The 24,819-nt window shown below is 38.3% G+C and overlaps 1 protein-coding gene across 4 annotated transcripts in view; it reads right to left on the reverse strand.

Moving 5' to 3' along the window:
- The window catches only part of LOC113985327 (protein inturned), a 42,294-nt gene that overhangs the window by 12,784 nt on the left and 4,691 nt on the right, over positions 1-24,819 (reverse strand). For 2 of the 4 annotated variants that reach the window (XM_027715998.2, XM_039390960.1), the window contains exons 2-6: positions 19,780-20,366; positions 9,979-10,064; positions 4,612-4,815; positions 505-623; positions 110-199 (exon numbers count right to left, since the gene is read on the reverse strand). In XM_027715998.2, coding sequence (XP_027571799.1) covers positions 110-199; positions 505-623; positions 4,612-4,815; positions 9,979-10,064; positions 19,780-20,366 — 1,086 coding nt within the window. Of the gene's footprint in view, positions 1-109; positions 200-504; positions 624-4,611; positions 4,816-9,978; positions 10,065-19,779; positions 20,367-20,714; positions 20,805-23,679; positions 23,811-24,819 lie in introns of those variants that run through there. The other 2 variants (XM_027715997.2, XM_027715999.1) reach the window with 2 other exon arrangements.

Genomic DNA, 24,819 nt, shown 5'->3' on the forward strand with positions numbered 1-24,819 from the left:
GTAAAAAGAGTACATTGTAAGCCCTTTCTTGCTTTTTTGTTAGAAGAGTACAATTTGAGGACACAAAATAAAATTTAAGGGAAAACAAAATCTTTTCTCTGAAACTCACTTCTCTTCAGGAAGGCCAATTATGAGCAACTTGTCAGATTCTTTCCAGTAAACAACTTGAATCAGTTTTTCACATAAGAAAAGGGAGGAACTAGAAAAATTAAACCAGAAATACTTCTGTTAACAGTATGAAGTTATAAAAGAGTTAAAAACAATTTCACTGAAGTGAAAATCCCACTAGTCACTGCTACCCACTACAAGGAAATTCCCCCATACCAATGTACCTGCAGGCTGAGCAGTCCAACTTCAGGCATGTTGTTCTAGTTAAAACGTTACTGCCTAAACAGGTTGAGTCACTCTGGTTTTGTCTATAACTTGACACATAACCCCTGTCTGCTGTACATGTATGTATAAAGTAATAAAAATAACAATACATTACATTTCAAATACTTTTACCTGATAATCTCGGTACCAGTAACATTTTCCAGTATGTCAGACAGTGTGAGAAATATTCCTCTCACACTTTTCAGTTTTTGGGATGCTTCAGATATGGGGTACTGATAAAGAATTTCTTGCTGTGAAGAAAGTTAGCTGTTAGTTAAGCAAAGCAAAACCAATCCCCCCCAAAAAAGAATCCCCACAGAAAACAAGATAATTTTTTTTTTGTGGTAACAGGGTTTTTTTTAAACATGAAAACTTTTCTCATATAGTTTCATATGGTAGTGAAACAAGCAGTGAGCTGCATGGGCATACTGGAAAGTTCTAAAATGCACATGAATGTTTCTGACAGTTTTAAATTTTTTATTTTATAGAAAAGCACAACTTACTTAGAATCATTATTACATGAAGAAACATAAAACGACAAACAGTATGGCCACTGCATTTTAAAGCTTTAAGTACACTGTTACCAGTCTGATTCCAAGAGATAGGAAGAAATTCTTTATTGTCAGGGTGGTGACACACTGGAACGGGTTGCCCAGAGAAGCTTGGATGCCCCATCCCTAGGAGTGTTCAAGGACAGGCTGGACAGGCTTTGAGCAACCTGGTCTAGTGAAGGTCTCCCTGCCCATGGCAAGCAGCTGAAACAAGATGATCTTTAAGGTCCCTTCCAACCCAAGCCATCCTAGCCTTCTCTGATTCTATTTGTATGGTTCTTTCTGTGTTTAAATTCTGATTTAAATCATCATCAAACATACAGCTCTTCAAAACCAACAGTAAGAATATGAAAACTCCAGTCTCTCTATATAACCCTACCTAACTGCTTTACCTGTACAGCATAAAATATAACTGAGATATATACTCAACATACGCCATTAACATTTCTCATGAAACCTCTGACCATCTGTGTCAACATATTCTTAAACAGGTCATCCTGACGCTCAGTAAAATAAGTCATCTTAAAGCTCAGATAAATATTTGTGACAATTATTTTTCTTTTTCTAACCAGTTTTTTTAAATAATCTTTTTATGTAAGCACTTTTAAAAATTTTGTATTATTTCAGCAACCATAAAAATACAGTAATAGGCAAACACGATTCTTCGTAATTTATTGCTTTCTGCCAAATCATAATGGACCAAAAATAATGCATGTAGTATTAGGCATATCCACTGCAAAGAGTATAGTAAATTATCTTTTTACATGAACAAAAGAAACATAAGCATGATTAAGTTCCCTATTTATGTCACTAAGCACATTCTGCCAGTGCCATTAGAAAATTTTCCTCATCAAGACTAAAAGAAGTTTCATTACAGAAGGACCTGGAAACTCTTCATTCTTATCCAATTTAATTAGCTCTATTTACAAATACTCATTAGTGACAAGGATCTTTTTTTCTGGAATCAATCCCTCAACTGGAGAAACCCTGCTGTTTTCTAATTACAGCAGTGCAGAGGGCTAGAAAGAGCCTTTTTCCACCCCTCACTATGAACTGGGGCCTTTACACTGAATTAATTTGTGAATTATCTGTACACTTTCCCAGGGAAAGAAAAGCCAACTGTAACAAAAGGGCAGAGCAGTATCACATCTGTATACACTGATTTAGCAAGGTTCAGCACATGCCACCATACCAGGTCAGCTGTCTCAAAAGCGAGCCCAAAGGTCACAGGCCAAACACAGTGGAACTAATAAACGACAAGCAGCTCATTCCTTAAAAAGTGTAAACCCTTCCTTAACCCAAAAATCCAGACCTGGACAGACTCCGAACTAATGGCTTCTACACTATCGTGTAGGAGGAATATGAACATTACTCCTTTTTAGACCTGGTATCACCAAAAATCAGGTCAAACGCAAAGATGTTATAGTTGCACACTAGTACGAATAATGTATAACTGTAATACTTACCTTAAACTAAAATCTAAAAAAGACAGGATCAATCTTACTGAAACTGTTGCCATCTGTGACACCCCCCACAGGCGTACACACATCCCAAATGATTTCCAACACTACTTTCTTTTATAGCTGAATAGACAGAGCTTACAAGTCTTAAAGCTCATTAATTCTATTTTTAGGTGCCAAAAGCTCACAAGTGGAAGAATTAGTTACTAGTTCCAGTTGCCATAGTTTACATGGATGTGATCTGCATACCGTGCCTCCTTTGGATATGGGTAAAGCAGTTTAGTAAAGGATCATTATATTTTTGTTGTGCAGTATGGCATAGGTGTATCATAACTTCAGTGTTAATTTAAAGTACCATATAAACTAAATTTGGGACAGTACATCTACAGGCTATAAGTTGCTTAATGTTCAGTAAAAAGACAAATGCCTTGAAGAAGGCAGCATTTTTTTTTGTAATGAAATGTTATAAAGAGCTTGATTACACCAGCAAAGCATCCCTCCACATTAGACTATTTGGGGCTGCGTAACTGCCAAGACTTCTCAGGGAAACAATTATTTCACGGTGTGAAGGGACAACATGTGCATTACAATTCCTCTTTTACCTCTGCTCAATGTTCAGGATTAATCCCGTTTCTTGGGAGAGCTTAAAGAAATAATGGGACAAGAAAGCAGTACTGGATCTACACTGCAGTGGAGGAATTGCAATTAGGCATTTGCATGTCTATTTCCCTACCAACAGAGGAGCCGGCGATCCTGAAATTATTTTTTTTAATATTTCATAAAGTTTATGGGATCAAGAAAATACTGGTCTTTAAGTCCACAACAACCATCCACAAGTGTTCTATCCACATAACATAGCAATCTTGGACTACTGAAAACTCAGAACTGAAGAAAAAGAGAAATATTTGAAATATGCAAGTGAACTTTGATAAAGAATCTTAAGTTTATTTAATTTACAGTTAAATGAGCTCTTTTAATTTTTATTGTAAGAAAATACTAAAGAAGAAAAACACTGTGATATTTTATGTATTATGATATCATGTAATTTTCTAGGGTTCTCTTCTGAGCCCTGTCTCTAGAAAGTAAAATTAAACTCCATTATGTGCAGCTGTAACACTTCTTCTCTATCATACATCACTAACAGAACAACACAGACTTGTACCAGTTGAAAAATAGTATAAAGGAAGTAAAGATATTTCAGAGAAGGGATGGAGCACTGAGTGAATCTAAGGATAAATTCCAGGGGAAAGAAATCAAAATGTCTTTTTTTCTGCTCCCCACTCCATCACTGTCTTGCCATCCCAGTCCCCGAGGACTGGCAAAACTTGTACTTTGTTTGATATCTCCTCATCACAGATAATATAAGATCACTGGGGCACAATGCTAAATTTGAGAATTCACACAAGGGGAGAAGAGAAGAGTCTTTTTCCAAATGTTTGTCCCTAAAAGTCTACTTTGTCCATTTGTCATTTTTAGATTAGGCAAGAGGCCAAACTCAGCACCAACCCTCCCCCCCCCTCGCACTGCTCTGTGTCCCGGCATTAAGAGGAGTATCTGTAGCTATGGCTACAACATGGACAACATCTACACAAACTTACAATGGCTTACATCTACACTGGCAAAATTTTTCTGAACACAGAAAGGAAAGAGGTGTGAAAGGAAGCTTTACAGGACAAAGGGAAAGTACTTCAGTAGCTCTAAACCACTGCCCCAAGCAAGAATCAGCCGCTGATTGCAAACAGCAGGCAGGCCAGAGTCCTCTAAGAAAAGGCACATTAGCATTTCAAAACAGGAGCCAGACAGATTATGAATGTGGACTGCCAACATCTCCTGCTGGGGGAAATTCTTTTGGCTCGGCAGATTCCACAGTTCCAAGTTGGAGAGGCGTTGAAAACACCCCGTCCAGCATGTGAGAGAGGACACGAGACACGACACTGCACCGGTGAACGTACCTCGGCTTTGCAGTTACACCTCTGGCCTCTCCTCATGTGCTGACCTGAACTGAGTTTAGGTCCAATTAGACATTGTCAGCACTGATGCTATTTTTTATCCCTCTGGAATTTCAGGCCTTATTTCTGCCAAAAGGGACATTTTGCAGAGATGACTCACTACTCGAAACATTTAGCAAGATTATTTATTTATTCATTTATGTATTTAACATCAAATGTCACAGCAGTTGCTGTTGTCAGTTGTTATTTCACTTCAGATTTATTCAGTCAGCCACATACCTCATCCTTGGATGTTTCAGAGTCCAGTTTCAGTGTGAGGAACATGACAATATGAGGCACGTCCTGAACAGCCTGCTGAAGGTCCGTACTGTCTTCTCCCCACAGGAGCCGAACCAGATTGTTCATACTTGACTGTGCCTGTTTGTTCATTTGCTGAGAAGTTACTTCAGGCTCAAATACTGAGGTTTCAAATGTAAGTTTAACCTATTAAGATAATTAATTATTGTGAAAACGAGGCTGTACTTACAATTATGTCCCAACATCAAATGAAAGAGATGCAGTTTGAGCCCTTTAAGAGATTAAGTTTTCTTAGCTTTACTGACATGTAAGCACACAAAAGTTCCTCCTGTTACAAGAAAACCAACTGTACATTTAGGATCATATAACCATCTATTACAGAGGACAAAGCTAGCTATTACATGGTCTATGAACCATGTGAGTAAGCATGTGGTTTGCTCTGTTTTCATGCTTAATTCTTATGGTCTTGAGAATGGAAAAATATACTTACTTTGAACGCAAAACCTATACTACCCTGACTTTGAAAAACACATACTATTTGACTTCTTTTGAAATGTCAGCACTTTCCTAAGTATATATCCTCAAGGCTCTTTCTGGACCACTTTTTTGCCATTTTGAGTGCACAGGAAAATCGGTTTAAATTTACATTAGACTGAAAAAGTCTGTTAAATTGTAACAGTAGCAACTCTTTCAATCTTTCATTTTCACCATGTTAATTTTTTTAACTGTAAAATCAGCATATAAGAGTTTTGTTGCTGTATTTAACAATTCACAAGCATAAAAATTGTTTACATACTTTGCTGTGCTGTCTTTAGAAGAAAAAAAAAGATCAAAGCATAGAGTATCCTCTCTTAAATAACAAAAGTTTAAATGATCAAGCTTACTTTGCCAAAGAATTATGTTTTCTGTCTTTATTTTCCAAATAAAGTAAAAACCAGGAATATTAGAAGAAACACGTATTTCCTGACTAACAAGCAACACATAATCCAAACTATGTTGAAATATGTTTCAGAATTTGCTTTATATTTTTCATACCTTTTATTATCACTGCCTTACAAAAATTATGTTTGCTAGTTGTTCCGGCAGTGATGAAAGAGCAATTTTTAAATTTTTTTGTGAATGAATGCTGATATCCTAAGTATGAAAGAAGGAGAAGTGAGAAACATTTAGCTCTTGACTGAGCATAAAATTGTCATTTCCAAGGAGAAAAACTTGATTTATTTTCTCGGATGATACCTCAAGTTTTTATCAGTGTTTAAAGTGACTGAAGACATATTTGGACTAAGCAGGCATGCTCTCAGTTCCCCCTTTCATATGTTTTACTCAAGATGGTTTGTCTACCTTAAAATAACCGTAACATGCCTATTGACTGGGAATTTCTGAACATAACACATCACACCAAATCCTGCTTCTCTGTTAAGTCCGTGACAGCTTAGCCTAAGGATTGATGCAACAAAAAAGTTTATATTGTCCCAGTTGCAATAAAACTGAGAAGCCCAGGCAGAGGTAATTTATACATTTAAATGGCGATCATTCTCATTTTCATAATTTTGTATGTGTATGCACATATTTCAAGAGAGGAGTGCCAGTAAGAAATAAGGATGCTTTAAAACACCCAGGGCCCGTCAAACTGGCTTGGAGAGAAGTGCTATCATCAGCTCTTACAGCTACAACATTTATGTCATTGGCTGCCACCTTCCCATTCCACTCCACTTCTCCTCTCCTATTTTGGCTGCTATCAGCTTTTTTCTCTTTTCTCTTCCTGTTCCCTGGAACAGCACTGCCCTCCATCCTGCTCTCCTGCTCTGTGCTACCCCTGTCTTTTCTTACAGTCACTCATCCCTCGCCCTCTCCTCATCAGTTTTGATTCCTTACACTGCACATAACAGGGCTTGAGGAGCAGAAACATCCAACTAAGAAGAAGCTGCTTTTTAAGACCCAGTAACTTGATAGTTCACAGTTGCAGAGGTGTATGTTTTCTTCTCCAGCATTTTGTGATTCAGTTCTCTTTCTTTCTCATGCCATCTGCATGAGCAGAGCATATTTCAGAGCATTTTCCTCATATCCCGTTTAACTTTTTGCAGATTTCCTTAAGGCTCAATAGTTATTTCTCTTAACTTCTATTACATCTTGTCTGTGGACACTTATACATGACACTTAGGCTACAGTCTCTACATTAACGATGCACAGATATAATTCTTGCTGCAATCTTTTAGTCTCTCAGTTTTTTAAAAAATAAACTCAGTCTGTCTTGTCGTAAAGTCATCACCATATGGTCCTCCAGGGAAGAGCTCAAAACAAACTGGGCCAAACAGAACTTTTAACTGTCCCTCCTCTTGGAGGCATCCATGCTGCCTCCCACATCACCGTAATAGAAAAGGAACAAGAGACTGTATTTCTACGTACCCTAAAACCTATTCTTTTTTTTGTGGAGGAGAAATGAATCTTCATTTTGAGCAGTGCACCGGATCTGATTAAGTATGACTACTGAAGTTCCCTTTTATAAGTACTGACTATGAAACCTTCCATAGCTTTGATTCCATTTCTCCTAAAGACAATCAGATCAATGCACAGCAGAAAAACAGAAAAGGAAATGACAGAAAGAATGGGAAAAGCACAGAAAACATTAGTATTCTACTCTATATATCACGCCCACATTCTCAATGCTTAGAACAGTTCTCAAAAAGAATTTAATCAAATGGCAAAAAGGAACTGATGAAGGTGGCAGGGACAGAAAACTGTGAGGGACATGGATGGGAATTTTCTGCTTAGAAAATATGTGACCAAAGTGGAACGTGACAGAGTTCTCCTAAGCCACGCAATGATATGAAGAGTAAGACGTGAACAGTTAACTTTTTCTAATAACACAGAAACATGGGGGTATAAAATGCACTTAATTAGATGGCAATTTGAAAGTCAATGTTAATGAACATAACACAAATCAGGTACATAAAATCACTGCTACAGGATGCTGTGGAGGTCAAAGGAATTTTAAGAACTAGATTAACAAAGGAGAATGTGCAAACCTGTAAGTGACCCTAACTATTAACTGCTGGAAAATAATGATTGGAAGGTCACTCTCTTATTTGTTTCTTAATACTCTTATACATTTGTCAGTATAGAAAGAGAAAATGTAGCTGTTATACCATTCATCTGCCGCAGAAAGGCATGATTTGTGTTCATCTGCAGGAAAGTGTATGGCTGAGAATGTGGATTTTATTACAGACAGAGCTGGTGGCATGGCCTGCATTTTAAAAACTGCCTGCCATTTCCTGTTTTAAGGCTCTGTTTTCCATGTGCTTACCGTTTGCACAACTGTAACTCAAAATTTCAGGCTGGAATTTTTGATTCTGACTGTCTGCCTCAGGCTGAATATTTTTAGAAAGTTTTGGGTAAAATGGTTCTGCAACTTCTGAATATCACAGTAAGGAAGAGCATATTCTTTTAGCATATCTTGCCCTTCCTATTCTGTCTTCTGGTACAAGGAAGCAGCAGCTATTTTGATTACAGAAAGGGAGAAAAAGAAGGACTGATGTAGCATTTGGACTTCTATTGCTCAATAAATTTACTAAACTAGCCCTTACATGCCTAGATCTAGTTGCCTAAACTGAGGCAAAGAAAACAAAATTCTGGAAATATAATAATGAGTTATGTTATGTCACATGCTGAAACTGAGAATATAGGGAGTTAAGTTTTTTAATTAATTCCAGCGATTTTTAACATTGAATTCAGAAGAGCAGGGACTTCTCTTATGGAAATAACTTGTATTTAAGTAACAAGTCTTGAAACTGCTTCTTATTTGATATTTTGCAATGCAAGATGAATGAGAATACATTAACAATTCTGCATGTATTACAAAATCTCAGATACAACAACCCTCTGTTTCTTTAGCAGCATGAACCCAGTGTTCTACTCTGCAAAAAACTCCTGAACTCTGTATTTAAATCTCCTCTGGTCTATTCCAGCAGTCATTCTACTGGCTTGACTCAAACTGCACAGTAAAAAAGGAATAATTGCACTTTAATAAAAGGGTTTGGAAAGCCAACATGCCAAACTGTTACACATTTCAAATAATTGCTGTCTACTTGACAGATTTACTGACAATTTAAACATTAACATTGCATTAAAAGTAACTACTCTGTAAAGAGCTGCACTGTATTTTACCAATAAGTAATACATATACTCTAATCTAGCAAGGATACTATTACATAAACTATATAATCTCTGCTTTTTTAATCATTCTGTATTTAATAGCAGTTACAGCAACTCCATATTTGGTCAAAGACAGACAAGACAAGGTTTTTCTCCCATGGAGCTCTGCCAATACCTGACCACAACTCTGGTAGCTTCATACTGTCAAATATCTTGGAAAGCTTCCTGAACTGACAACCCAGTACTCAATCTCACTGCAGTTACAGATATAGTTCCACAGGCACTTGCACTACATAAGTTGCAAACAGAGGCATGTTTAAGAAAATCTAAAATTTTCACTTTTTATCTCTGGACTGTAAAACATTTCTACTATCATCATCACCTTGTCTATTCTACCTCAAGAAAAACTACCAAAAGACACTACAATTTTTAAACTGCTCCTTCTCATATCTGTTAGTTGCAACTTTTATTTTGTCTTCCTGTCCACCAGGAAGTGGATTTGCACAAAATAACGCAAAATACTAAATTTTATGCTATTAACATCCTATATAAGTAACAACTCTCCTGATTTAGCTCTGAAGTAGCTATGTAATTATTTATTAGTTATTTAATTCTTCGTTATAGTTCCAAAATTATTATTCAGCTAGAAGAAAAGATATATGCAGTAGGTTTGGAGGGAAGAAACATTATTCATCAGGTCAGGTTTTTGGATTTTTTTTCTATCAACTTTTATTACTGGCTTCTATCAATTTTCATCACTGTTAAGTTTTGAAAGATCTTAAAGTATTTAATCTAAAAACTCTTAAAACCTCGAGACTTCTTTCTATTTAAATATTAAAGTAGTATCAATTTCTCCATTTAAGTGCTCTTAAATATTTTAATGGTACTAACTTGTTAATTCAGGCTTGCTTTTATTCTCTCGTGGTTTGTAAATCTTGTTTATATTAATGAATATATAATTATTTTAGTTAAGTATTTCCAGAGCAATTATTACCATTTTAAGAACAGTAATTGACAAAAAAGACCCACTACTATTTTGTTGACATATTTATATTTAAGCTAGACATCAATATCTTGCTTCATGCATGCTAGTGCTGCACATCTCCAGCCCTAAGTTCTGTTTCCTCAGGAAAAAAAGGCTAGAAACAATATTAACATTTACAGAGGACATTTGGAATAAACATTCAACTACTATACCTGCATAGGACCTGGAATGCAAGACAAAACCCTTTCTATATTTTCAGAATTCACATCGACATCATTTACAGCAATTAAAGCATCTCCTGGAGGTGAAACAGACAAAACATGAGGAAGTTAGTTGGTATCACACCACAATACACAGCCAAAGTGTCTTGTTTTAAAAATGAGTATGACATTCAAACAGTCATAAATGTATATTTGTTACATTTAAGAAGATGGTTTCTACATGCAACATTTACTGTGTTTAGAAACATTAGTCTTGCACCTCAATGCTCTTAAGGCCTTGCTGCCATGCTTGTATCATTTTACAAAAATCACTGAAGCACGGAATGGTTTGGGCTGGAAGGGACCTTAAAGACCATCCAGTTCCAACCCCGCCTGCCACGGGCAGAGACACATTCCACTAGACCAGGTTGCTCAAAGTCTGTCCAAGCTGTCGTTGAACACTTCCAGGGATGGGGCAACCACAGCTTCTCTGGGCAACCTGTTCCAGTGCGTCACCACCCTCATAATGAAGAATTTCTTTCTAATATCTAATCTAAATCCACCCTCTTTCAGTTTGAATCCATTTCCCCTTGTGCCTTCACTACAAGCCCTTGTAAATAGTCTCTCTCCATCTTTCTTGTAGGCTCCCTTCTGTGACTGGAAGGTCACAATTAGGTCACTCCAAGGCCTTCTCTTTTCCAGGCTGAACAAACTCAATTCTCTCAGCCTTTCCTCATAGGAGAGGTGCTCCATCCCCCTGACCATCTTGGTGGTCCCCCTATATAGCAACTGTCCAAGCTTCTTCCTTCCACCCAGGCTTATATTACACTCGTGTTCCTTTACCAGAAAACACAACAATTTCATCAATCAGGTTATTTCCCTTGCCCTGCTCTGAAACCACCTCTGTTCACTTGCCAAGCCTTCTCCAGTGCTACTGCCACTGATAAAAACACTGTTTCCAAAAGCACTCCAAAATTCACTCTTCCTGTAGCAGCTTACAAGTTCTAGGCCATCACTTACACCAAAGATTTCAAGTGTTGGTTGAGCCTAACTCTGGAAGAATCTCACCACCCTGAGCTCCCCTCTTTGAAGAAGTCCTGGCAGTTATCGTGCACATTAGTAACTCTTAGCTTAGTTCACTGAACTGGCAGAAAACCATTCATTCTTCCTCATTTCTCCTTCGTCTCTCAAGCCACACCACAATTTAGTCCTTTCCCTTCTTTTCCATTCCTTGTCCACTGCTGTGGCTTCTTATTCTGCTCTCTCCATACTTTTATCTGCCCATTCTTCCTGCCTAACGGCATCTTGTGTTTTCTACATCTGACACTCTTACCATCACTGGGAATGGGAAAAAACTCAGGATCCCAAAGAAAAAGTCATTAACTGCAAATGGAAAAACTTTGAAAAATTAAGGGCACCAATCACAAAAACAAACAGAACCAAATTAGAGCTTACAGACTTAAAATTAACATTCAAGTTTAAAGTACAAACACCAAACTGGGATTTCTCTCTGAAGGAAAATATTCTCAAGAAGTAACCCAGTGATAATTAGTTGATAACCTCTGCCTCATCCCCCTCAGAGAGATGCATATTTAAGCACAGTGTGCAAGAAAAATATGAGACCAGGGGAAATGGAAACCAACCTGTGAAGTTAGAAAACATAAAAGTAAAATAACATCAAAAGATAAAACTATATAGACCTGTCAAAAGAAATAGAAATTGCAAAGTAAAAATAGAAGGTTTTTTACCATTCATCTACTTTCATTAAGAAAATAAAAAAAGGAAGCAGCATTAAAAAAAGGATACATATTAAAGATATTTTAGCTGTGGTAGCCGGAGACTAAACCCAAAGAATTTGATTACTTAAGCTGGCAATTTAGAACATCAGTCCAGTGCTTAAGGTGAGATTTTTGGTTGAACCTAAGTCAGAAAAACTCTCACTAAAAGGACAGTCCTTCATGGTTTCTCTAATGTCAACATCTGAAGCTGGAAGCACTGTTCAGTATAAAAGACAGACTATATCACAGAGGAAGAAACCAACAAATATTACTGGAGTAACAGAAATATAATGGAATTAAATAGGATACTCATTCTCAGGAAGGTAGTCGAGTAACATAAAACATGAAAAAGACAAACGTAATACTTGGATGCATCAGAAAAGGCCTTTCCTTAGAAGGTAGGTAAGTGATCCCATAGAGTCCTCCTTACAATCTGTCGTGATCAGATGAGGCAGCATAAATTCATGACAAGAATTATATGAGGTGACTGCCAGTGGCACTAGGATATAGGATTTGATGCTTCATTAGGTCCTTTCCTGAGCCAAATATTCAACTTCAGAGTAACAAAATAGGCCTTTATTTTCTACTTGATTTCTTTGGTGTCACTTTCAGTTGTCTCTGCTTTCTCTCCTATCAGGTGAAAAACCTGCTTAGTTTTTAGGTGGTACCTTCTGTCTGTAGAAAGGGAAATAAAGAAATTAGCTTCTTAACACTGAAAGTCACTTGATTTCAAGGTCATTCTTACGTGTGAACTAAAAATACCAAGAGCTCCTCTGGAAGAGCAAATTGAAAATCAAGCCTCATTTTGCTTCAGCTGCACAAAGACTCCCTTAAACTACCTCCACATCCTTTCCAAGATTATTAATATAGTGTTCATCACTCAGGCAGTGTAAAGACATTAGAAAAAGGATATGGATTTGTAGCAAATGTGCATGTTAGTATAATTATATTTTAAGCCTTCACTTGGCAACAAAAATGTGAGTAACTGCAGAAATAAAAGTACTGAACCACTGTAAGGTTCAGTATGTTTTTCAATTTTCAAGGGAGAAGACTTGCTCAGCTCAAACTGACATGGTGATGATAACGACATGCGTACTAAGGAAAAGCACAACCTGTGGCTCTAAGGTCTCTCCATTTCCTGAGAATCTACTAAAGGCCACAGAATGTGAAAGTTTAGAAGAATACTGACACTTTATCATTATTTCTATGTTCTGTCTTCTTGTTAAGTACCATCAAATGCGACGGGAATTCTTCCCAAGTACAAGGTTGATTGCTCCAAATCAGTGCAACACACAGTTAATGAAAGAACATTCTTCTTAACTAACCAGCACTAAGGAAATACTGAATTCCCCAAAAATGCAAGCAATATTCCTCTTTAATACACCAGACAACAACCAACCACTCACTCTTATTTACATTAAAGAAAAATTCATTCCTACTCTTTCTGACAGCAAAACCAAGAAAAGGTTAAGTTGTATTATATACATAAATAAGTTATCTCCCCTTGGAATAAGTTAAATTGTTTTTTCTCTTTCAGTAGTAGTAGTTCTCTCACTAACTTATGTGTTTCTTGATGCACAGTACAGTGAAGTTCTAGCCTAGCGAATCTTCAACACAACAGTAATTCGAAGACAGAAAAGCTGAGACTTAAAAAGCATTTAAAAGCAATTCACTAAGTCCATGCCAGAGGTCAGGGACTTGAAAATTAGTAACGAAAGGCAGAGCATTCAGACTACTCTAATATAACAAGAATTATGAACAGAATTATTATGTTCTTTATTAAGAACACTATATTAAAAATAATCACTCACAAAACTACAAAAGAAAGCATAAACTGCTCTTCTACTTAACTGAAGCACTGTTTAAACAAAAGTTGTTTTGTGTTCTGTTTGTTTAGTAACTTCTAGAGACCTTAGGAATTCTGTTGTAAAGAGAACAGTCATCTGATTCACAAAGCCATTCAAAGGAGCTGCACACGCTTTGTGAAGCCATATGCACCTTAGCACTTTTGGAACCACATCTCCCAGGGTGGAATACACAAAGAAATTTTTGAAAGAAGAGCCATCACTATTTACATGTTACATACTCAAAGTGTCTTGCCACTGGCTGCCGCAAGAGAGGAGTCCTGAAGAAATGATACAAAGACTCCCTGAAACAACATCTCAGCCTTGGCCATATTGATCATCATAACTGGTCTACTCTGGCCTCCAATCGGGAGGCCTGGAGACACACCATCTATAACGCTGCTGATGCCTTTGAGAACGCACGCAGGATCACCCTTGAGGAGAAAAGGCAACGCAGAAAGAATCGTGTCTTGCAGAATATACCACCCAAGGAGTCTTTCTGCTGTGCCTTTTGCAATCAGACATGTCTATCTCGTACTGGCCTTATTAGCCACCAGCGTGCTTGTAACAAATGTGGATAGAGCCTTCCCAAATCTTCGTTCGCGAAGCCCAGCCATGATGATGATGATGACTCAAAGTGTATTATTTATTGTATCCCTAAGGCACGTATGTAAAACTTTCATTGCAGCAATAAATATTTATTCCATTCAATTAGTAAAAAATGTAATCACATATCATAAATGGAACAGCTTTCCAGAAGACACAGCCAAAGCAGTCCTGTAAGGCTGCCTTTTTTTCTGCCTGAAAATACTATGTCGCTATCAAGGAAGAGCAACTTGATATATAGCTGAGAAAATCTATATGCATCAGTATGGACTTTCCAGAATTGGCGCTGAGAGGTGGTGGGGGTGAGCATTTGCATTTTTTCCTTCTTTTTGCCAAACACAACAGCATTCAAAGAATAGAGATTATGAAATAACAGAATAAACTACATCACTAGGAAAAGTAAGAAGTATGTAAAATTATGAATACCAAATATCTTTAAAGTAGGACATGACCAAGACCTACCCAGTGTGATAATTGCAGTGAAAGAGTTTATACATGCAAGTTAACTTTGTTAGAGCTTCCCATCTACATTTTATTTGAGAATTGTCTTCTCTCCTTTAGCAGTGTGAAAAACTTCCAGACAGTGAGACTGACTTAGGTCTTTAGACATTAGGTATGTAAAAAAAATTGCACAAATGTATAAAGTTTAATCTGAGTTCACTTAATGCTCAACCAATTTAGGTTAAATGAAATAAAAGTCTAAATAGCGATTGCAATTGTTTAAGTTCATCTAACTCGATAGTCTGCAGAGTCAAGTCGAATTATCCCAGACTAAATATTGGTGAATTACAGATGTAGACAGAAACATTAGGAAAAAAAAATCTTAGTTCCATTTTTAGAGACACATTGAGCAACTACAATAGAGGAAATGAATTATCTTCAGGCAGCTCCAAGATATCAGACCTTGAGTTAACAAACTTATTGTTAGAAAAAATATATGTCCTTCTGAAAGAGAGTAGATTTATATTAGGTATTAGGAAGAAATTCTTCCCTGTGAGGGTGATGAGGCACTGAAACAGGTTGTCCAGAGAAGTTATGGATGTCTCACCCCTGGAAGTGTTCAAGGTCAGGTTGAGTAGAGCTCTGAGAGACTTGGTGTGTTGCTAGATCATCTGTAAGATCTCTTCCAACCCAAACCATTCTATGATTCTCAGTCCGCAAAGAAGCTATAAGATACCCATAAATGTTCTCCACACAATGTTAAGCACAACTCAATTTTACTTGATTGATGGAAAAGGAGAGGTGAGGCAGGAATTCTTTCCTGTTTTATTTGTTCTGTCTTGCCATCTTCTCATGAGAAGAGACTTCTCCCATCCAGTCAGCAGCAGCTCAGAACAGTGTGTATTGATCTCAAACACCCAGTTTAAACACAGCTGACGAAATTATTCCTGCCTCATTAAAGACAAAGTTTAGAAAAGTCTTTGGCACTGCTGACATCCCTAGAATGTTTATTTCAGAACTGCCTATCTCTTTGCCACATGAGGCAAGGCACAGGACTGTTACTTCTGTTAACTATCCATTCCCTAATGATAAACCTGCAAGTACCATTTCTAAAAGCAGATCTGTATGCATGTCCCTTATGTATCGGTATGTATGTCCCTTAATGCATTAAGCTAAGGGACAATGATTGGTGATCCTTCCATACTGTGATGGAAAATGAACATTTTTTCTGAATCAAGTTGTTCACATGGGAGAGGACGGAGGACACTTTTGTCATGGAGTCCTAGTATTTGGTTTCCCCTGTTCTTGGTAATGACCTGGTGGAAGTATGCACAAAAGTTCACATACTCTTTCCAAAAAAGGCAAACTATGGAACACATTCCTTCTGAAGAAAGCCAGATCAATTACTTGTTTTATATGTTAGCAGGCTGCTTCTGCCCAAACCAATGCTGCTATGCTTCAAGAGAAGATTAAAAGAATATAAATCATATCCCAAACACCACAGTGAGAACACAGCTAAGCTTATGCAAGCACTGTGTTTCCATCTTGCATGCCCGAAGTCTCTGCTTTGGAGAATCTTCTCCAGAAATACACCATGTAACTCCACATAAAAATCTCGAACTCTCACCGTATTTTGGTCCTTTCAAGGACGTATTTTCCTAACAGGACTCTAAGGATATAGACTTCTCAAGAGAAACAGCAGCCTGTAGCTTTTGCATACCTGTTCAAAACTGGATTATTAGAGTCCACTTTTACTATCATCCACAATTAATTGCTGTCCCTGAGGAGTTTTCACTTTTTCTGACAATTGCACGTACTGATAAGGTGACAAGATTCCTGCTGAGATATTTGGTGATGAGAGCAGTAAGACAGTTTCAAAGAGGGTAACAATAGTACGTTCTGCTAGTGACAAGAGCTTTGCTGTACTTTCAGTGTGATTGAAATTACTTTTTCATTTGTACTATAGTAAAGATGATGCTCATCAGCATTTACAAGAAGTTTTCCCTGCTGTGAGTAGGACAGATTTCAACTTGAAGGGGGACGGGAAGCAAATCATAACAGCATTTCCTATCATACCCCTTATTTGTCTGGATCTAAAATTGAGTATTTTGGGGACATTTTCCTTTTTGAAAATACACTCAAAGACGAAATTAGAAAGTTCTCCATAGCAGACCAAGCTTTATATATTGTTGAAAATAAGGCAAAGAAAATGTTTTGCCAAAAATACAAAAGACACTTTAAAAACATGAGATAAAACCAACTGTATTTCATCTTAACCAAAATGAAATTGACAGCAAGAGTTTAAAAATCAATGAGGGCTTTTCCATTTTGAAAATTTAAGATGGATACTGAACTGCTAAATATTAATAAAAAAAGATAAATGAACTGATAAAACCCACATGGATGGAGTGCCATCTTTTTAGAGTTACGAAGCAGCAGGGTTTTTTAAGCTTGAAAAACCATTGTATTTACTTTCATATGGTCAGTGTCTGCATTCTACTTGGTTAATAAAGTACAGCAAAAAGACTTACGACTTCCATATGCAATCTTGAAAACAAAAATTAAAGTGCAGTGCACAAATAATAAACAGATGTTTTAAGTGTTCAAAGCTATAAGGGATACACATTTCAAAATAAATAAAAGAAGCCACCTGAGGAAAGTGATTATTAAGGATGGAAAAGGTGGCTATTTCTACTAAAAATGTTAAAGCAATAACCACTTTGTGAGTCAAAATGAGCGCTGCAAACTGGTCACAAGGAAGATCACTGGATCTCATTTAAAGCATGTATTTTAAAAGGAAAATATAGTTTGTATTTGCCTCACGGAAGACTACAAAAACTGGTCTGCACCACTGGAGGCCATTAAAATACTAAAAAGCAAAACAAGAACAGGTTAACGTCTATGCCTACACATGTAAATGAAGATGAACAGAGTTATAACCACACCAGCCAGCAGGTACCATGCTGTACTGATCAGATATTCCTCATTTGTGATAGCTCAAGAAGCTGGTCACTTTTGTGCTAATTCTTCAATTTTAGCCTGACCACAAAAATATTCTTTATTGACTGTTTCCACAATTCAGAACAGGATTCCTAAAACCTACTTTTATCAACAACAACAGGAAGGCAAAGTTCTACTGTATGTTTTTGAACTTTCTGTCCAACCTTTGCTCTTGTGAGGATCTACTGAACTACAGTTGCTTCAAAACCAGGCTTTGGGTGTATACCACAGCTATCCCATCCTCTGACGTGCAATACAGATGCAGTAAACCAGACAGTTTTTGACAAGAACAAAAATTTTACTGTATATTCTTTAGGCAGACAGCACTGAAATCTGAGCATCTAATTCATGCAAAGCATCCCTATTTCTAGACACCACATAAAAATCCCAAAGTACTCAACTTCGCTATAGAGACATAGTTTGAAAGTATTTTTATATGAAAATTATATATTTTATACTGTTGGCGCTGAATACAGCTCATTTTCCTAGTTAAGAGCTGAATAACTCCAGTACGCTTAAAACTATTTTGTTTTCAATGTGCAAAACCAAGGCAAGGGTTGGTGATAGCCTAGGACACACTAAACTGCAAGACTCTTTTTAGATTAAGGTAAATTTTCTTCTATTTGAAACAAAACGAAAACCCCACAGATTTTGTCCTCACTAGCTCTGAATCAGTAAGTGCATTAGATGAAATACTATCTCTGTTTAGGTTCACTTGATCTCCAGGATCTGGTATTTGCCTACACTGTTTTGACTTCACACTTGCTCTTATGAACAGGCTATATACAAATTTGTGTCCCAAAATTAACTTAGAGGTTATAAATACACAGTCTTGCACTAATTAGATTAAATACCATTAAACAGATCAAACTCATTCACTCCTCCCCCTCAATCCACATGCCCCACTTCTTGACTAATCAGTTCTTGCTGGCAAAATGTGAAAGTTATCCAGTTTTCCCTCTGGAGTATTCTTTAGGATCCCTACCAAAAACACGTGCTGGAAGAATCAGCTAGTCAAAGCACGATTTGCCTTTTTACACACACGACACTGGAATTTCAAAAGAACTCATGCTGACTTTGTGGGATTTGTGCTACTATAGTATTAAGATTTTCATGATCTTCTAACCAACATCACATCTTTGCTCTCTTGCTCCATGAGGGACCAACTTCAAGGGTAATTAAACAACCTTCCGCCCTTTGCAGAGGTGGCCTGGTTGTCTCACATTTACTGTCTCCAAGGTTGGTGTCCTGTGAGTGCCAAGTCCTTTTAATGGCCTCAATTAAAGTGGGAGTATTTCTGCTCCCTCATTTTCACTCCCAGCAGTTCATTCCTCTCAATTATTCACATCTGGGTGCTTGTCAGACCTTCTGTGACCCAGGTTTAACGTACTACACCCACAAAAAACTACACAGCCAGTTTTTCTTTGGGGTTAGTTTCCTGCCAGGTTATTTAGTTGTATCAGCTCAAGGAAGCGTCTGATGAGCCAAACCAACGCAAAGAAGAGTGAGTAAGCTGGCTCACTGCCTTCCTAAACTGCAGCACCATTATAGATTTGGAGTCCCCTGATCACAACTGCTGAGGAAGCAGCTGTTAGACTTGCTAAACAGAAAAATAACCAAACAAGGCTACGCAGAAACATATATCTTACTTGGTATTTTTTCCTAATTTTTATGATACAAAATCCATTTAAAGGATATACAGTAAAGCTTTTCATCCAAGAGGGATGATGTTGAAAAGACTGAAAACTAAATACAGTATTTGGCAGACTGTAGGCTTTCCCCAGGCCCACTTATCTAGGGATTAAATCCTGCATTAAATTAAAGGGGGGGGCGCTGGTGGTGGTGTATTTCTTGCTCCATGTTCAAGCTGCTCAATCCCTGTACACTAAGGGATAGTTGTCTCCTTATTGTAGTAACACCTTTTATATTATGCCACGTGTTCTTAAAACCACTAATATAGTAAAATTGACTAGGTAACAAAGCATCAGATGCCATGACATTGATTTAAAATTATCCCTCAAGAACTGATGTAACTGCTTATGTCTCAGGAATATTCAAATCAGCTGCTTAAAAAAGCAAAAAAACCCGTAAGTCTTCATTTCAACAGAAGATTGCAGAAGTTGACTATTCCTCTGATTACTTACCGATCAAGATTTGACCTGTTTTCACTGCAGAACTACCTGGCACCAAGCCATGTACCACAAGTTTCTCTTCACCAACTCCTCTGACGACTTTATCCTTCCTGCCTTGTTTCTCCACTCTTCTGCTGCTCCATGAGGACTGATGGACAATTCCCACTAAGGCCTCCAGCAGCCTCTGCTGCTCCTCTTCTCCAGCACTGTACAGTTTTCTGGGATTTACATAAACATACACATCTTTGTACTTTTGCGGAACAGTGATACCTATTTTCTGTGTGGATGGGTGTTTCAATATGGAAGTAGGACCAGTGGAGTGCACATTACAGCTTCCACTGCCTTTCTTACTAGAATGCTTTGGTAAAAGATTTTTCTTTTTTAATATTTTGGTCCATTTCTTCAGTTCATACTTTCTTTCCTTTCGTGATTCCTCTTGAATAATTTCAGCTTCATTTTCACGAAACCTGACATGATTCACTGCTGGCATTTCTGGACAGCTGTTCTGGAACAAAGTTTCTTCTTCACTTTCACTCAATTCTAAATAAAATAATTCCCCGTTTTTCTGCACACCATCCAACCATTCAGGCTCAAGATCACTGGGAAAGAAAGAAGAATGATCAGTGACAGTTCTGATGAGGAAGACTGCTATGCAAGTGACATCTGATTGTTTTAAGTAGGAAGGGGACAGAGTGTGCAAGGGATAAAAAAAGGAAAAAAAATAGTTGCCTCCTGAACACTGACAGTTCAACTGCTTAAGTCTGCTATAAGGATTAGTGCTTGTCTTAGACAAATGATGGAAATGGCAAGGAAAGACACCCCTCCCAGAACTTAAAATAGTTTCTTCAAGTGCCTTACAGAAAAACAGCCATTGCAAAAAGCAATATTCCCTTTTCTGATAACAAACAACAAAATACAACCACAAACTTGTTTTAATTATTAATTACATTAATGGGCGTGATGGGGCTTTCTCTTGGAGAAAAAATGCCATCCTATTAGTTCTCTCATATTATTTTTGCCTTTATAATGTAATCACGGTGTGATTTTTGGGGTTGTCCTGTGCAGAGTCTGAAGCTGAACTTGATGATTCTTGTAGGTCCCTTCTAATTAAGGATGCTATGGGAAGACAGATTGTACTGTCAGCCTTTTGGCAAGACAAGATTAACATTTTAAAGTCACTTAATTTTAACAAAAAAAATCCCCAAACAACGCAACACGAAATTGAGGTAACACTTTTTAAAAGTCAAGTTCCAAATAGCACATTCACGCTCACATGCAAAAATACATGCTAAAAAGAGGCAGCACTGCTATAGAAACAGTTCTGACAGCTGGAGTGGATCACTTTAAGTCACAAGCAACATGCTGCTGCAAAGCAAAGGCAAAGCGGCTCCACGACGTATTACCAAAAGTATCATCTGCACAGCACAAAAAATTTTTTGTCCTAATTTGGCAACAATAATATGTCAACCATGTCCAGTTTCGGATAGTACATTTTAAGAAACATGGAATAACTGGAACATATCCAGAGCACAGAGACAAATAGTAAGTAGTGTATAAACATGTTTTAAAGGGAAAGAGACTGAAGAAAATCATGCTCTTTTGGCTGAGAAAAAAAAACAAAGCAACCAGAAAAAGGGTTGCTGAGAGGCAACAGGCCAAATGAACCCCAAGGTGAACCACCAAATGTTACTACAGGATGAGGATCAATAAGTAGGAGTACTTAGCATTTTAATTATCTAAAATGTTCTGTATGGAAGACTTCCAGGAACAGACAAAGACAGTTCATTCATCCCAACTAGACAACAAACAGGTCTCCGTGTTTCATAAAAATCTTATAAGGAAAAACTAGGTCTATGATTTACATCAGAATTCATCTCATTCATCGTTTAAAGTTAACATACATTCATACGTTTTATACAAGAACTAATTTTACAGAATAATGAGTGCGAGTTGTGTTTAGAACTAGTATTAAATAATTCAAATAGTGCAGATAAATGAAACAGCTTCAAATTATAGCTGAACAGAGAACACTATGCAAAGACATTGCGCCATAGCACCTTTAAGGGCTCAAAGATCTGGTTGGACTAAGAACATAGAAAACATTGGCATTACTCTCTTCCTGGAGCCCCAACTACTGTGAGAACTATATGGATGTTGCACAGGAAGAAACATCATATACTTCCTCTGCATTTATTAATTTTTTGTGCCCAAGTTGATAGTTTTAAAAGAAGAGTCATGACTTGTGAGGATTTGGCTAATCCCAATGGTCATCAGTAAGTCAGTTTGCAACTTACTACTAAGTCTTACTCAAGATCTTGTGTATCTTACTCAAGGCTGCTAAGGCCAGACAATATCTGATCCGACATCTTTCAAAAGGTGGTAGGCAAGAAATAACATGCCAGAGTTTTTCCTTGTTTTGTTTTTTAAGTAGTTCTCCATTCTGGTACATGTAAGCAAAATTAGGAAAAACCAAAATCAACGAAGGAAACACTAGAAATTTACAAAGAAATAACATGTGGATTAGCAGAAACTCCTGTGATGTATGATAGCCATTTTACTCCCTCTATAAAAAAGGATTGTGCTCTTAGTAAAAAAGCTCTTTCATCTTCGGGATAATGTCAAAATTTCAACTTGGATGTCAGTTCATACACTCACATTCTCCAGCTTTGTTGTGTATTCTTACCACAATGTACATTATGGACTAAGAAAAAAAAAGGGGTGGCCATTTGTAGTATTTACATTATAATGTAAAGGAACTATCACTTTTGAAATACATATCTGTACAGACATCTGGAAAAGCAAAGTCTGAAACAAGAAATCTACATGTACGATGACACATTTTTCCCCCTAATGTTGTAGTGTCACAATTGATTTAAATTAAGCAAGGAAAAAAAAAAATCTCATTTCCATCTCTCTTCCCTTGTGTCAAAACAAGTGCTTCCATCTAGGTCTGGAAGCTTCAGTTAAGGGATCTAAAACTCTGAAAGACCCACACTCCTTTAAGAGCAGTTTCACTGATCACACACAGGTATTTATTTCCTCCATTGCCCGAAAAACTGTGCCAATTGAAATTGCCCATGTATGGAAGAAAGATATACCAGAAATAAAGGATCCAAGTTCTGTTTCTGAAGCAAGAGAAGGCTCTTCTCACCCATGGAAACTGAAACAATAAAACCATTATAATCTTGTCTCTGCCAAAGGCAGGGGGTTGGAATTGGACGATCTTTAAGGTCCTTTCCAATCCAAACCATTCTGTGATTCTGTGAGCCTTTGAGCCTGTTTTAAAGCAATTAAACAACAAATCAAGGATTAACTACTTTTAGGTAACTGCACTCGAGTTAAATTCCACCCGTATGAGACTCTGCAGAAGTGAAGTTCGTCATCTTTAGTTTTTCAAACCTTTGGCTGTGCCACAACAAAGTACAACTTCATGCTGAGGCATCGATTTGGTATAGGCAAAGCTGCCATCCTCTAACTGGCTATAGCTGCCCAGAAGGATTCTGACTTAGTGACAGAAAATGTTAAACTCTGTTAAAATAGAACTACTAAAAACACAAACACGCTATTTTCCCGCTGGCACATGTAACCATTCACTTCTCAGCTCTGTCTGAGCTTGGCACTTATAACACACGTGCGATGTCCCTCCTTCCCCTCTGGTTCGCAGGCCGTGTCCAGCTGGGATACAGGACCCATCCCAAGGACTGCCCGCAGCTGAACTAACGCTGCTGCTAGCCGCGTTACCGTCAGGGCTCGGCAGAGAGACGTCTCAGAAAGCACAGAGCGTTCTCTGCTACTAGAACCATCACCGCTACACTCACAGCGCCGGGGGACTCCGACCGCTGCGCCGGGGCGGCGCAACCCCACGAACGCCCCCGACCCAGGGCCCGCGGCTCGCCCTTCCCGGCCCCTTACTCGGAGCTCGCAGACAGCGAGGAGCCGCAGGAGTCACTCTCGCTGCCGGTGCCCGCAGGCTCAGCGCCTTCTCCCCTCAGCGGCTCCATCGCCTCGGCGGCTCCACTCCCGCCGGGCCCCCCGGACGCCATTACACCCCCCACGCCGGGCGGCCACGTGGCCCGCGCCGCGCCCTCCCATTGGCCGCGCCCCCGCGCGCCATGGAGACGGCGGGAAGCGCGAGGGGCCCGGGCCGGGAGGGGCAGCACCGCCCCCGCCTCGACCGGGGGAAATTGCGCCTTCAGTGCGCCACCTGAAAGTAATGCCCAACCTCCCCCGTTCGCCTCCTCGAAACAAAAAAACTGCCTTAGCGATCCCTTGAAAGTCTTTCAGTAGGTCGATATGGAACGCAAATGACCAGACTATTTATTTAGTTGCCCGATGTCAAGGTCCCACATCTGTCCCATAAACGAGATTGGCAGTGAAACTCGGAGTCCTGGGCCAGAGCATTGCTTGTAATCAAACACTAATCTGGAGGGGGAAACGGGAGCTCAGAAGTGACTGTCAAGTCAAATACGTAGCAGTGGGATACCTCTCTGCTTTATTTTATACTCTTATATTTGTTTATGGAGTTGTGAGAAACTGAGGTAACTTGTTTTTAGGTTAGTCAGGAGAACAGTGGGGTTCAGGAGAAACAAGGATGTGACAGACCCAAACAAGCACCTTAAACCAGCCCATGCAATCTACACGTGAAAATCATGCAGTCAAAGGAGAGACAAAAAACCTCTACTCTGTTTTCAGGACATAAATTATTCCCATCCATGAAAAACAAGACCCATGGCAACCCCACAGGCAACTTGCTGTGTAGCTATGTCAGTAAAACCCATCAGGACACGCATGGTGAATAGGGAAAGGATGGAGAATAATTGTTGGAACATTTTTAATATGTTGGATTTAAGGTCTGCTCAGTGGGATATTTGCACAGCTTTGCCAGCAGGGTTTTATAATGCTGGAGTACTATGTAGGAATCACAGAATTCTAGTATGAAATCCCTGTGCTTGAAACTGCTTTAGGGAAGCATTTGTTAATAAGTGTGATTCCAAGTGAATTAACAGAAAGAAATGTTTTGGATTCGTATCCATGTGATTAGGCTTCAACTGC

The sequence above is a fragment of the Pipra filicauda genome, unplaced genomic scaffold (assembly GCF_003945595.2).
Source record: "Pipra filicauda isolate LSUMZ 115617 unplaced genomic scaffold, ASM394559v2 scaffold890_size58122_pilon, whole genome shotgun sequence".
NCBI lineage: Eukaryota > Metazoa > Chordata > Aves > Passeriformes > Pipridae > Pipra > Pipra filicauda.